This window comes from Patagioenas fasciata, chromosome 7 (assembly GCF_037038585.1).
Source record: "Patagioenas fasciata isolate bPatFas1 chromosome 7, bPatFas1.hap1, whole genome shotgun sequence".
Taxonomy (NCBI): Eukaryota; Metazoa; Chordata; class Aves; order Columbiformes; family Columbidae; genus Patagioenas; species Patagioenas fasciata.
This window is the reverse complement of record NC_092526.1, coordinates 47,679,425-47,692,910: the sequence shown is the minus strand read 5'-3', so window position 1 is coordinate 47,692,910 and position 13,486 is coordinate 47,679,425. Positions and strand designations below refer to the sequence as shown.

At 50.8% G+C, this 13,486-nt stretch overlaps 1 protein-coding gene across 1 annotated transcript; it reads right to left on the bottom strand.

Annotated features, from left to right (window-relative positions):
* Nucleotides 1-4,542: 4,542 nt before the first annotated feature.
* On the bottom strand, nucleotides 4,543-5,475 carry LOC139828404 (olfactory receptor 14A16-like). The gene has a single exon (XM_071810775.1). It carries the CDS (start codon nucleotides 5,473-5,475, stop codon nucleotides 4,543-4,545), a length of 933 nt encoding a protein of 310 aa, XP_071666876.1.
* Nucleotides 5,476-13,486: the final 8,011 nt, after the last annotated feature.

Genomic DNA, 13,486 nt, shown 5'->3' with positions numbered 1-13,486 from the left:
TTTTCTTTCAAGGGTGTTTTCTGTCATTTTTCATTGTATAGAAGAAGTGACAGCAGCATTCTACACTGGACAGTGATCCCAAGGGTCTCCTGAAGACATCTGGACAGGCAGGAGAACAGTCCCTTGAGTCTGGACACTGTATGGACAACCTCGCTCCTCACCCCCCACCCCCAGTCTGCCGGTTCCCTCATTGGCCACCAGAGACTGCACCACTTTTCCTCGCATCAGACTTCTCCACTGAGCTCTGCAGGAGATGCTGGAGCTCCTGTGCACCAGCTCCACCTGCTCTCCTGTGCAAACACTGCACAGTTTAATAAACAGTAAAACACTTTCCTCAGCTGTGTGTGTAAGCTGGATCTGATGATGTCCACCATCCACAAGGGTCATCAACACAAGAAATGTTTCAGACAGAAAGATAGGAAAGGATAGATATAAATACAATTAATGTCTTGACTACCATGTTAATTAGACCACTGAGTTAAGTTTATAACTTCCTGAAGCTCAAAGCAGAAACCAGACAGTTGAGAGGCCACTGAATGACCAAAGAGCAAGTGGAGGAGAAACCTGAGAGCACTGGGAAGGGCAAATGTCCTGACCGTCTGCTGGAATGTTGTCCTTTGACAGGGACGTTGAATCAGGAGAGGGGGGAATTCCTGAATGACAAGGGAGATGAAATAATAGAATGTTGGTAATAGAAGTACAGGGGAAGACCAATATTTCTTCCCCTACCCTTAGTACACTTCTAGACAAACATCAGTCACCAGCTGTCTCACCATAAACAGCCAGTGCCATTTTAGGGGCCCCAGTGTACCTGAAGTGCTGGCCTGGGATCTCCATCTATCACACAGGACCTGGGGAGACCAGAGCACCTTTCAATGCAGGTGGAACCTGGGCAGGGGTTCCCAGGGCACCTACACTGGCACCAGGTGTTTGTGTCCCTGGAGGTCAAGACATTTGTGTCCTAAATCCATGCCCAGTTCTGGAAAACTCTTTCAAAGAAAAGTAACCCTCCTAGAAAGGCTCTTAAATAAATGAATGAATGAATGAATGAATGAATGAATGAATGAATGAATGAATAAATAAATAAATAAGAAGTATGTTGACACCTTCCTTTGCTTTGGATCTTTGTCTTCAGTTCTTCTTATTTTAATTTTCATTGACATTAGCTGACATACAATGAGCTTACAAGCAAGAAGCCAAGATCATTTTGTGTCTTGCATAGCGCTCGATGCTCTCTGAACCTTCCCTGCCCAGGACTCCTCACACTTTGCCCAGAGTGAGTCACACTGAGGTGTTGGCTGGTTCCCTGGCTGAGATGTTGGTTTGATGGTCACCTACAGCACAGGTGGATCCTGCCCCATGATTGTCTCCTCTGCTCCAGTTAGAAACAGAGCCCAACATCACCATAGGATCATAAGAGAACTGAGGTTGAAGGGACCTCAGGAGTCTGCAGTCCAACCTGTCAGAAACTGGGTCACACCAAGGTGTTCAAGCCTTGATTCAATCTGAGCTTTAGCAGGACTAAAGAAGTGATCATCCCTTTGTGGGGTCAGTTTTAGGCCCCTCATGGCCAGGAAGACATTGAGGTGTTGGAGAGAGTTCAGAGGAGGGTGACAAGGCTGGTGAAGGGTCTGGAGCACCAGTCTTATGAGGAGCGGTTGAGGGAGCTGGAGCTGTTCAGCCTTGACAAAAGGAGGCTGAGGGGAGACCTTGTCACTCTCCACAACTACCTGAAAGGAGGTTTTATCATGGTGGGTGTTGGTCTCTTCTCCCAAGTAGCAAGTGATAGGACAAGAGGAAATGGCCTCAAGTTGCACATGGGGAGGTTTAGACTGGATATTAGGAAAAAAATTCTGAGGAGAAAGGGTTTAGAAGCAACGGAACAGACTGCTCAGTGAGGTTGCGAAGTCATCATCACTGAAGGTGTTTAAAAGACAGATAGATGATGCTCTTAGGGACATGTTTTAGTGCCAGATTTAGGTTATGGTTGGAATGATGATCTTAAGGGTCTCTTCCAACCACAATTATTCTATGATTCTATGATAAGTCATTTTGGATATTTTCTTTCTCAGAGGACCATGCAACCTCCCTGAGAGCCAGGACTTTTCTGAGGTGTTGGAGAGATGTCTCACGGTCACACCAGCCAGTTCCACCAGCACCTGTCTGTTCCTTCCCAGACCAAACCTTTTCTCCATAACCCAACCTTCCAGGTGAGTTTCTGGGACACAGCAATTCTGTCCTGGTCTTCTGGACTTGTTCAGAAGAGAACAGCTGGGCAACATGTTGATGGGCTCTCTGTGCACCTCAAAGCTTTCCTGACCATTTTTGTCAATGCTCCACTTACACCCAGCCTTTCTGGTCCTTAAGCTGTGGATGAGGGGATTGAGCAGGGATGTGGGGATGGTGTTGAAAAAAGGCTTTGTCAAACTGTCTTGGGAGGGCTGTTCTGGACATCCCACAGTCAAGGATGAAGGTGCTGTAGAAAACAGTGGCATGCTGAGAGGTTCAGGTGGAGAAGGCCTTGTGCTTGTCCACACTGGGGTAGAGAGCAGTGATGCATTCATGGGATGCCCATATGAACAGGAAGGGAACAAATGGCTCCAGGGGGACAAAATGCCTTCCAGCCAGTTCTTTACCTATCGCAGATGCACCATCCAGGCCATGAGCTGCAGCTTCTCCAGGAGATGCTGTGGGATACGGTGTCAAAGGCTTTACTGCAGTCTAAGGACACAACACCCACAGCCTGTGTGGCAGATTCACTCCCCACCACAGACTTTCCCTCATCTGCTCAGCCGGTCACCTTGTCATAGAAGGAGATCAGGCTGGTCAAGCAGGACCTGCCTTTCACAAAGCCATGCTGATTGGGCCCGATTGCTCGTCTGGTATGGGTGACCTCACAGTCCTTTCCCAGCCATGTTCCTGCTGTTGGCCTATCCCCTGCAGAGGCAGAAGTGACCTCACAGTCCCCTCCACAGCCATTGGCTTCCTACTGGACTATGAGTTCCTGAGACACAAGTGACCGCATGGCATCGTACCCAGTCATCACCCTCCTTGTGGTCCAGTGTGTGAGCAGATCAAACTCAGCTGCTTTCATCAAATGTATCCAATAGATTTCCTATCAAGGGTTTGAGTGGAGAAACGTTCCTCAGAGGAGCTGCTGTATTTACTCTGGGGCATTTTATATCTCTGCTTCTGACTCTGTTTTTTTGTTCTTCTTCCTCTGTCTATTCTGCATTGTGAAAGAGCTCTCCAAGGAAAAGATTCATGGAATCCTAGAATAACGCAGGTTGGAAGAGACCCCTGAGCACCATCTCTGTCCCACTGACCTTTATGGCACCCCAAGGAATAGCTGATAGCATTTGTGCTCACTTGGGCTCATCTCACGACATGCACACAATGGACATCCACATGATGTGTATGGTTACAACTCGTCTGCACAATGAAGCATGGACTTTTGACCTTGTATTTCATAGAATCATAGAATCTCTTGGGTTGGAAGGGGCGCACAAGGATCATCGACTCCAACTCCTGTCCCTGCACAGGACACCCCACAGGTCACACCGTGTTTCTGAGGACCTTGTCCAGTCTCTGCTTGATCACTCTCAGGTTGGGGCCGTGACTCCTCCTTGGGAGACTGTTCAGTGTCCAGCACCTCTGCAAACATGGAAACATGGACTTCTGACCTATTCATTCAGTGTAATTCCATGGAGGGACAAAGAACTCTGAGCTGGGGTGAGAGGCCAGTGCTGGAAATGGTAGCTGTGAGGGTCCAGCCCATGACGATTGCCCTGGGTGTCCAGTGCACAGGGGCACAGCCCAGCCCCTGCTCTGTTGGTCCTGCAGGTCTCTGGCAGGAGGCCTGGCTGTGAGAGGACACTGCTGTGTGCCCCAAACCTGCACACACACACTGTTCAGCTGTGCCCTGGGGTTTGCATCTGTGGCCACTTTTGTGGACATGTTTTTGAGAGAAGGTTTATAAGAAGACCTAAACCTTCAGGCCCTGCCACGAGATCACCTTTCTATCTGGAAAGGCTGTTGTGAGCCCAGCTCTGTCACAGCAGTGCCTATTGGCTGTCCCTGCCTGCGCTCACAGCACTGACACACAGCAGGACGGGGACCAAGCTGCCAGAGCACTCAGGCCTTGCACCAACACAAAGGATGAGAAGGAGAGTGTGGGAGTGGAACCAGAACAGCTCTGGAAGAACAAGCACTGGTGCTCCCTGGCAGTGCTGCCATGCTGAACTCTTTTCCCTTCTACCCATGCACACAGGAACTGTCCCTGCAGCTCCAAAATAGCTTTGCAGGAGGGATACAGTGAAAAACAAGTCACTATAAGAACCTTTATTTTGTTTAAACAGAAGGAGAGCACGGCTCCTCATTTATACAGCCAGTGGTTATAAAAGAAAAGCAGACAGAGAATTGGAAAGGGGATGAAAACATTATAACAATACAAAACCAACACACCAAAACAGAAAATGCAGATGACAGGCTAAGCCTGTAATAAGTTACTTTAAAACTCCTATGCAGAAGCAGAGGGGCAGTTTATTGCTCCAGAAAACACTTATATATGAGTTTGCACAGGGCATCCTTGAGCTCCTGGTTCCTCATGCTGTAGATGAGGGGGTTGACTGCTGGAGGTAACACTGAGTACAGAACAGACACCACCAGATCCAGGGATGAGGAGGAGACAGAGGGGGGCTTCAGGTGAACAAATATGCCAGTGCTGACAAACAAGGAGACCACGGCCAGGTGAGGGAGGCATGTGGAAAAGGCTTTGTGCCGTCCCTGCTCAGAGGGGATCCTCAGCACGGCCCTGAAGATCTGCGCGTAGGACACCATGATGAAAATGAAGCACATAAAAGCTAAGCAGCAACTGACCACAAGAATCCCAAGTTCCCTGAGGTAGGTGTCTGAGCAGGAGAGCTTGAGGATCTGGGGGATTTCACAGAAGAACTGGTCCAGGGCATTGCCCTTGCACAGTGGCAGTGAAAATGTATTGGCCGTGCGCAGCAGAGCATAGAGAAACCCAGTGGCCCAGGCAGCTGCTGCCATGTGGACACAAGCTCTGCTGCCCAGGAGGGTCCCGTAGTGCAGGGGTTTGCAGATGGCAACGTAGCGGTCGTAGGACATGATGGTGAGGAGAGAATACTCTGCTGTAGCACAGAAAAAGAAAAAAAAGATCTGGGCAGCACATCCTGTGTATGAGATGGCCCTGGTGTCCCACAGAGAGTTGGCCATGGACTTGGGGCCAATGGTGGAGATGAAGCCCAGGTCGAGGAGGGCGAGGTTGAGCAGGAAGAAGTACATGGGGGTGTGGAGGTGCTGATCCCAGGCTATGGTGGTGATGATGAGGCCGTTGCCCAGGAGGGCAGCCAGGTAGATGCCCAGGAAGAGCCAGAAGTGCAAGAGCTGCAGCTCCCGTGTGTCTGTGAACACCAGGAGCAGGAACTGCGTGATGGAGCTGCTGTTGGACATCTGCAGCCTCTGGGCATAGGACACTGACAAGTTAGGGGAGATTTCTCTGAGCAAAGTCAAAGCCATTTCTCACCCACCCTCCCCTGCTCCACCCCCCCTTGTCCTTTTCCAGACCTTCCTCCAGCTCCGTGGCTGAGCCCTAGCTGGTGCTGGCTGGAGGTGCCGTGAGGAGCAGGGCCTGTGCCTGCTGGCTGCCGAGGAGTCAGCCCTGCTCTGCAGCAGGGGGTCATGGGAACGGGGGGCAGGAGACAGTCCTGGAGTTCAGCTTTGTCAGATGGAACCAAAACAGGTCTCATCCTTTCCTAAAAAGGATTTTCTCAGTTGCAGCCTCTCTGCACTTCTCCGAGGGGCTTTCAGATAACACACAGAGGCTATAGGACAGGTTTCCATCCTGGAGGGAAGCTCGCAGCTTGGAAGAAAACCTCAACGAGACAGACAAGGGTCCTGGGGGACACTCAGCTCACTCCCCAGCCCCACAGACTGCATTGCCCACACCCCACAGGTCAGAGCAAAGCTGGGACACGTGTTCCCATGGACACACCTCAGACAGCGTCACCCTTCCCCAGCTGTGCAGCCACCTCCCAGACACCAAAATTGCCGGGCAGCTGCTCTCAGCCCCTGTGCTCTGCAGAGGAACTGGAGCTCTGGCTGGGGTGGTGAAGGGATGTCATGAGTCTTCTGGCAGATGTACTGATCACTCAGAGTTGCAGTTCAGGAGTCTCAGTGACTTGTTTAAGCATGAGAGCTCATTTTCCTTTTATCCTTTTTTGCACCCCCCACCCCTTGAGAGAGGAAACTCAAAAAACAGGCTCTGGAAATCTGTGTTGTAATCCTTGTGTGGACCTTCTCTTAAGACATCCTGCTCTGCAGGACAGCCCTGGGTACTCCTGGGTGCTCACCTGGCTTCACAGCTGTTCAATATTGCCTGACAAGATCCCCTCCTTACAGATCCCACCAGCTGTGCCTGTGCCAGTTTTAGGAGATGCCTCCAGGAGATACAGCTGCATTGCCCTGCACCCAGAGACTTACCATGGCAAGGGCTGCAAAGGTTTCTCCTCCAGTGAGCTCTCAGTCATCCTCCCAGTCCTGACCACCTTTAATCTCTCTCTGCCTTGCTCGTCTCCCTGAGATCCCCAGGTAGAGCCCTCAGCCCTGCTGCGCTGTGCAGAGGAGCTGCTCCTGGGCAGAGCTGTCTCTCTGCAGCGCTGCCGCTTGCTATGAGCTCCCTCTGTCCCAGGAGCCCAGCCCAGCTCAGCAGCACAGGAGCAGCCCAAGGCACTTTAATGACTCCTGTGGTAGGTTTGGTGCTGTGTCCATGGACCTCAGACCCTGAGGAAAAGGTGATGAAACCTTTCAAGAAGTCAGAGTCAGATTCAAACTTCCAAGGTTCTTGTAATGTTAATGGGTCTGACTGAGAGACACAACTGAGAAATTGTCCCCAGGGTTGTTCAGAGCAGAAAACTGAAGGCAGTGATGACTGGTCAGAAAAATCAAAGTAAATGTCTCTCTGATGCTGAGTAAACCTGGATGTGTTTCATTAACCAAAGGGCCAAGCCCTGAGCCCCAGCCCTGGGAAGTCAGATCCTGTCCCTCCCACATTGCCCAGGGCCCTTCCTGGACAGTGTGATGTGGGGCTGTGCAAGGCCAAGGGCAGGACTATGTTCCCACAGCTCCCAGGTTCCTGGCTGGGGACAAGGAGGCCATGAGGCCCCTGTGCTGGAAGGACAAGGTGTCTCCTCACAGGCATCAGAGGTGCAGACAACAGCCATAGCCAAGGGGAGAAGGAGCTCATGTCTGGTGGGGGCTTTAAGCCTCTTTACATCCCTTGATCATCTCCACCACAGCCTGTCCTGTGCTGTGGCATCCCCTGCACCTCTTTCCCTGCAGGCTGCAGACATCCCCCCTGCTGCCCCACCTTGCTCTTGTCTGAGCATCTTCCTTCCTTTGCTGAGATCTCTGCATCCTCCCCAGCTGTCCCTTGGAGCACAAAGCCTTGGGCTAATGCAGACTCCCTCTGCTGACCTGCTCCACCACAGCACTGCCCTTCCAGTCACATTCCTTGCTGCTCATGTCCAGCCTGGACCTCCCCAGCTGCACTTTGGGCCATTATTTATTTCTCAAGCTCTTTCCCACTAGGAAGAAAACCTCCACCATCTCTGAAACCACCCTTCAAGCACTCTCAGGCGACTCCTGCACTGCTGCAACCTCCCCAGTGCTGCTGGGCCAAAGCAGCCCAGGTCCCTCAGCGTCCCACACCATGTGCACAAGGTCCTGAACCTGCCTTGGCAGAGCTCTGTACTCTCCAGTTCGTCCCTGCTTCTCCAAATTTGGAAACCGCACACTGGCACACCCCTGTGTGTGTGGGGTCACACCAGTGCTGAACCGAATGGGATGAGAACTCCAGGTGTCTGGGTCCCCACGCTCCTCCTCATGCAGCCCTGTGTGCAGCTGCCTTGTTCATGGTGAGCATGCACCACGGGCTGGTGTGGGGACCTTGGAGTGCCCAGGCCCTTCTCCTCAGGGTCACTGCTCAGCGTGTCAGGTCCTGCTCTGTCCTTATGGATGGGTTTGTTCTCCTGCCCCTGGATAGAACTGGTCACTTCCACTTATCAAACCCGAACCTGAGTGAACACCAGATTTTCTCAAAGTTGCTGCTCTCCCTGGACTGAAGCTCCATTTGCTCAGCTATTGATGTTTTCATGCAGATGGTTTAACCTGATTGGGGTGTCTCTCCCAAGACAACAGGATAAGGAGCTGCAGGGCACTACAAACACCATCTCCTGGAGAAAGTGTGGGCTATTGGGGGTCTGGTACTTATAATACCAGAGGTCTGGATTCAAAGGGGTAGTTTTTCTTCATGTGGAAAAGCAGCACGAATGTATGGAGCTCTGCCTGGTGACAGACAATGTCAGCTGAAGGTTGAGGAGTCAGCAAGAGAGGGCAGAACAACATGGGCAATGTTGTGGTGACTGGACATCAGCTACAGACTCACTGATCAGGCAGAGGAATTAGATGAGGCCTCCTTCAGACAAATGAAAGAAGCCTCATGTTTCCAGGGCGGTGTCCTCGTGGCAGACCTGAGATATCCCAATATCTGCAAGGAACCAGCCATCCAGGAGGGGCTGGAGCTCATTGACAACATCTTCCTGACACGGGTGACTGAGAAGTCAGTGGGGTGAGGTGCCCTGTGGGACTTCACACTTACAAACCAGGAAGAGTTGGTCAGGATGGAACAGCCAGGGATGGGAAAGTGGAGCTGAGGCTCCTGGGAGGTGATCACAAGGCCAAGAGCAGGATTTCAGGAGAGCAAGCTTTGGGCTCCAGACTTTCACATACCGGGGGACAGCGGCCGATAGAGGTGGGGACATAGAAGTAGGTCTGAAGTGTGAAGGAGCTCAGGAAATCTGATCAGCCTTACAGTACAGCCTGCTCCAAGCACAACAATGATCCCATGAAAAGAAGCATTTATCTCGTGACGCTGCCCATTTGAACTGTTGGAGCTCCAGAGCAAAAAGGCAGCACACAGGAGGTGGAAGCAGGGGAAGCTGCAAAGGAGGAATTTAGAAACCTTGTCCATGGATGTGGGGATGATGCCAAAGCTGCCCTGGATTTGATACCTGCGGGGAGGCTGAGGGCATCAAGATGACCTGATATAGCTTCATTTGCAGTTAAATAGAGAGGGCGATTGTGGGCCTGCTGCTGCACTTCTTAAGAGTAGAATCAGACAGGACTGAGGTTCTTCATGGCTTCTTTGCCTCCATCTTCAGCAGTAAGGTCTCCTGGGACTTTGTTCCTGAAGGCAGGAGTCTGGAGAACACCCAGCATTGGATGGGGCTCAAGTCAGGGGTGACCTGAGCAAACTCAGACAGCATTACAGAACAGGAGATGGGTCACTTGACCAGCTCCCTGAACACAAGTTTCACTGTGCTGTGGCACCTGAGGTTCCCAAGAACTTCCATGTATTGGTCCAGAGTTGTGTGATTCCTCACTCACATGGTGATTTAGGCACCCACGTTTCCAATACATTCAGTCTTATCCTGAGACGTTCCACATCAATATGAACAGGAAGCTGTCGATGCCACCTGTTCTGGAAAGGGAGGGAAGGGAGAGCAGGGAAGGAAATAGAAGAAATTTGGCGTTATTGCTGTTTCTTGTGGAAATGGTCTCTGCTTGCCTGTTCCTGAAATCTCCCTAATCATCCACACAAGACTTGAAGCCTATAGGAAAATGATGCACAGAGCCTTGCCTTGTAAGAGTATTTTCAATGTTAATGAGCCCTCTGCTGCCATGATCCTGAACTGCAGATACTGAGAGAATGAACGAACCTCTGATGAAGTGAAAGGCAGAAGCAAACCCCAGGTTTCTGAGGGTGTTTAGGACCCCATGAAGGGCCATCGCTGACACAGCTGTGAAGGAAACAACCAGTGCAGGTCCCTGTCCCTGGAGGCTGGTGAAGGAAAGGCTTGGAGACACTGGTTACAGGTGGTGAGGGCCATGTGGAGGTGACTCTGATGCCATGTCAGCCCTTGATGCTTGTTTGTCACCAGAATGGTTGAGCCCTTCCCTAGTAATTTTTTCTCAAATGTTTTTCAAGGCTTTTCCTGTGGTCAGTGTGAGTGTTTTGTGTTTTCGGGTGGGTTTTATGTCAAGTGCTGTTGCTTTACCTGCAAGGCTCTGGTTTTCTGTGGAGTTGGAAATGCCTGTGAGTTCCTCACCACTCATCCACCTTCTTTCATACAGCTGGCAATGGTCACCAATCACCTCAAGGTCCCAGTCCCAAACTTGCTTGAATCCTCTATTTGGATCCATACCCATCACTCCAAGAGGTCCATGCATCCACCAGGCTCATGGATGATTCCTGAGGACCATCCAAGTGTGGGCAGTGTAAGAGAGGAGCAGAGCAGGGTCAGCTCATGGGCCATGACTGAGCACAAACACCCCAGCAGCAGCCATTCCCCATCTCCCAGGCACAGCCATGCCCACAGGATGCAAATGTCACTGCCATACATGAGTAGCCCAAGAGAGGCCTTTCTTCCTTCCATATTCCCAGGAAATTCTTCCTCCTGTTCCTCCTCCACCTGCAGACATCAACTGCTTTCCATTTCTGGGCTCAGACATGGCTGGAAGGGTTCACTGAAGCCATCAGCCATCTCACTGCTTCTCCCTGACAGGCCCTGACCCTCTCCCACACTTACATATGGCCAATCACGGCTGCTCAGGGCCTCCCGCTCTTCAGAAGAGGCCTTAAGCTTCTTGGTTCTTCCTGGTGCTTATTATAAACTTCCTCGCTCTCTCCAGAGTTCATGGTGAGCTTTCTTGTCCATAACAGCCCCTTATGGCCATGTCTTACTAAATGGTTGTCTCTTTATGATCATTTGTGCAGAAAGGGGAGTCACAGGACAGCACCCAATGTGTCAAAACTGATGCCAAGTGAAATGCTGTAAAGACCTGATGAGTTACCCCTGTGTCTGTGTCTCTCCTGGAAGGAGTCTGTCCCGAGAAGGGGATCCAGCCTCTGCCACTCTCTGCAGAGGCACATGAGCAGTGTCCATGCACCTGGGGACACAAAGGGTGACGTTTGCCAGACCACCCTTCATCTGATCCACTTAGATGTGTGCTTGTGAATGGTTTATGAAGCCTTATAGTGCAAATACTTATTTAATTGTCATTGCCAGAGAGGTTACCACAGTACTATTTTACAGATATTTAAATATAGCTACGGATTCTGAGACAAATTTCACAAACACTTGAAGGATTATTCATGTTTTTTAACATGATTATCCACACAAGGCCCACCAGCTTTGCATCTCAGGAAATGGGATGCCAGAGTTCAAGGGCGGGATGGTTTGGGCTCTGTGCTGGGATCTGGAAACTGAAACATGCTCCCATCTCCCAACCCCCTGCCCTCCTCAGTGAGGGTGTGAGACATTCTGCCAGCGAGGGCTGAACTCACAGTCATGACCAGTATCTTATGTCCAACTGCAGCCAGTGGTGTCCTGCCAGCTCAGTGTTTGGGGTTCTATCCCTGGAGGTATTTAAAAGATGTGGAGATTTGGCATGTAGGGATCTGGTATAGTGATGGAGTTGACAGTGTTTGATTTACAGTCGGACTCCATGTTCTCAAGGGTCTCTTCCAACCTAAATGATTCCATGATGCTATGATTCTATGATTTGGGTTGAACCATTTCAATTCCATCACCTCCAGCTTCCCTCAGCGGCTGCTGTTGTGTGGCACAGCTGTCCTGGCTCTCCAGGCAGGTTGGGCACTGGTTTGGTGCCTGCATTGGGAGTTTTCCCCTTCCTGGGATAAAAGGCTGTTGAGGAGAGACAGTTGTAGAGATTTGGGTCACAGGGGTTTGAAGCAATCCTTTCAAAATCTGAGCAGGCTGGGCTTTGGTACAAAGGCACAAAGGACACCAGAATGTTTATGTGGTGTGCACTGACACACACTGTCACCTGCATTTCCAGTCTCTGCAGTCCCAGCGGTGCAGCAGAGTCTGGAGTTCTGAGCTCCCTTCATCTGCCCTGTGTGACACGTGGAAAATGGAACTACCCCAGTCAAATGCCTGGTTTTGATTCTTCTCACAGTCTGAAGCACCACACGGGTCAGCAGACAAGCCAGGATACCCAAAAAATCCTCAAATACCCTTCTCTTACAGTTTGGGTGTTTGCTGCTGTCTCAGCAGACATGGCATTCAGATTCCTGTGTGCAAGGAGCTGGTCAAGTGCCTTTTCAACATTTCTGTAATGGTGGCTTTGCTGCCTGGCTGATGTGCAGACTCTGTACCTGGATGCTGACACCTCTTGAACAACCTGCTCTGAAAGGATGAACAAGGTGGGCATGAGGACAGCAAAAATGAAGAACGTGGTTGGGCGTAAAGGAAAAGGGATGCACAAGCTGTGGTCAGGGCTGTTTGGGGGCACTTGTAAAGCAGCCCTGGACCTTCTCTGAATTATTCCTGTGGTCAGAGAGAACCTGAAAGCTGTCTCTAAATTGAAAACATGAAGGGGATGAAAGGACATTGACACTCAGGCTGGATGGGACCTCAGTAGGTTTCTCGACCAACCTCCTGCTCAAAGCAGGGTCAGACCAGATTACTCAAGGCTTTACCCAAACACATCTTGGTCATTTTCTGGGGTAGAGTGGATGCACACACCTGGGACACAGCTTCCAGTGCTTGACTGTCCTCAGGAATGGAAAGTTTCTCACTGTCTATATCAACTTTTCAAGCCCAAACATCCAGATTGCTTTTTCCTGTCTTGGTACACACTAACACAGACCATAATATACTGCCTTGGGCACAAGAATATTGTGGGGGATGATGCTGAATGCCTTACTGACTTCCAGGTAACAGACCATCAATGTTCTGCCCACGTCCACAACACTGTCCTTTCCTCACAGAAAGCAAAGAGGATGGACAGACACAACCTGCCCTTGGTAAATTCCATCACCTTCTCTTCCAGACACCCAGAAATGGGGTCCCAGTGGACATGCTCTGGGGCACAGCCCTTAGTTCCCCTGCTCACCCATTGGCCATTTTGAAAAGTGCACACACTGTGTGAGAGCTGCCAGTGGTCAGGGAGTCCCCCCAGTCTCCATGAGCTTTCCAAGATGGTGGAGAGTGGCCTCCCTGTGACATCATCCTGCTGTCTCAGCTCCTGCGATGCTGCCCCTGCTGTCCCATAGACTGGAAAGGATTGTGTTAGTTCCAGTGACCCCTGACTTGATCCGCATCCACTGCTGGTTGTTCTGTCTCCAGTCACAGAGACCTGGGACACATTGCTGGTGAAGATGGAGGACAAGAGGACACAGGGATTCTCACCTCTTTCCCTTATTAAATTCATCAGTAGCCACACAGTGTCCCTGTTTCTTGTTATTTGTTCCTGCAGTAGTAACAGTTCATTATGGGGCCCTTGATTGCCTTAGAGTTCTGGACTGAGTTCTGGTCTGGACTGTTTCTGTGCTTGGAGGCTGCTGTCCTTGCAGACCAGATGAACTCACTTCTGCCAC

What these genes read in the sequence shown, in the direction of transcription:
- LOC139828404 (XM_071810775.1), bottom strand. Translation starts at nt 5,475, where the DNA reads ATGTCCAACAGCAGCTCCATCACGCAGTTCCTGCTCCTGGTGTTCACA.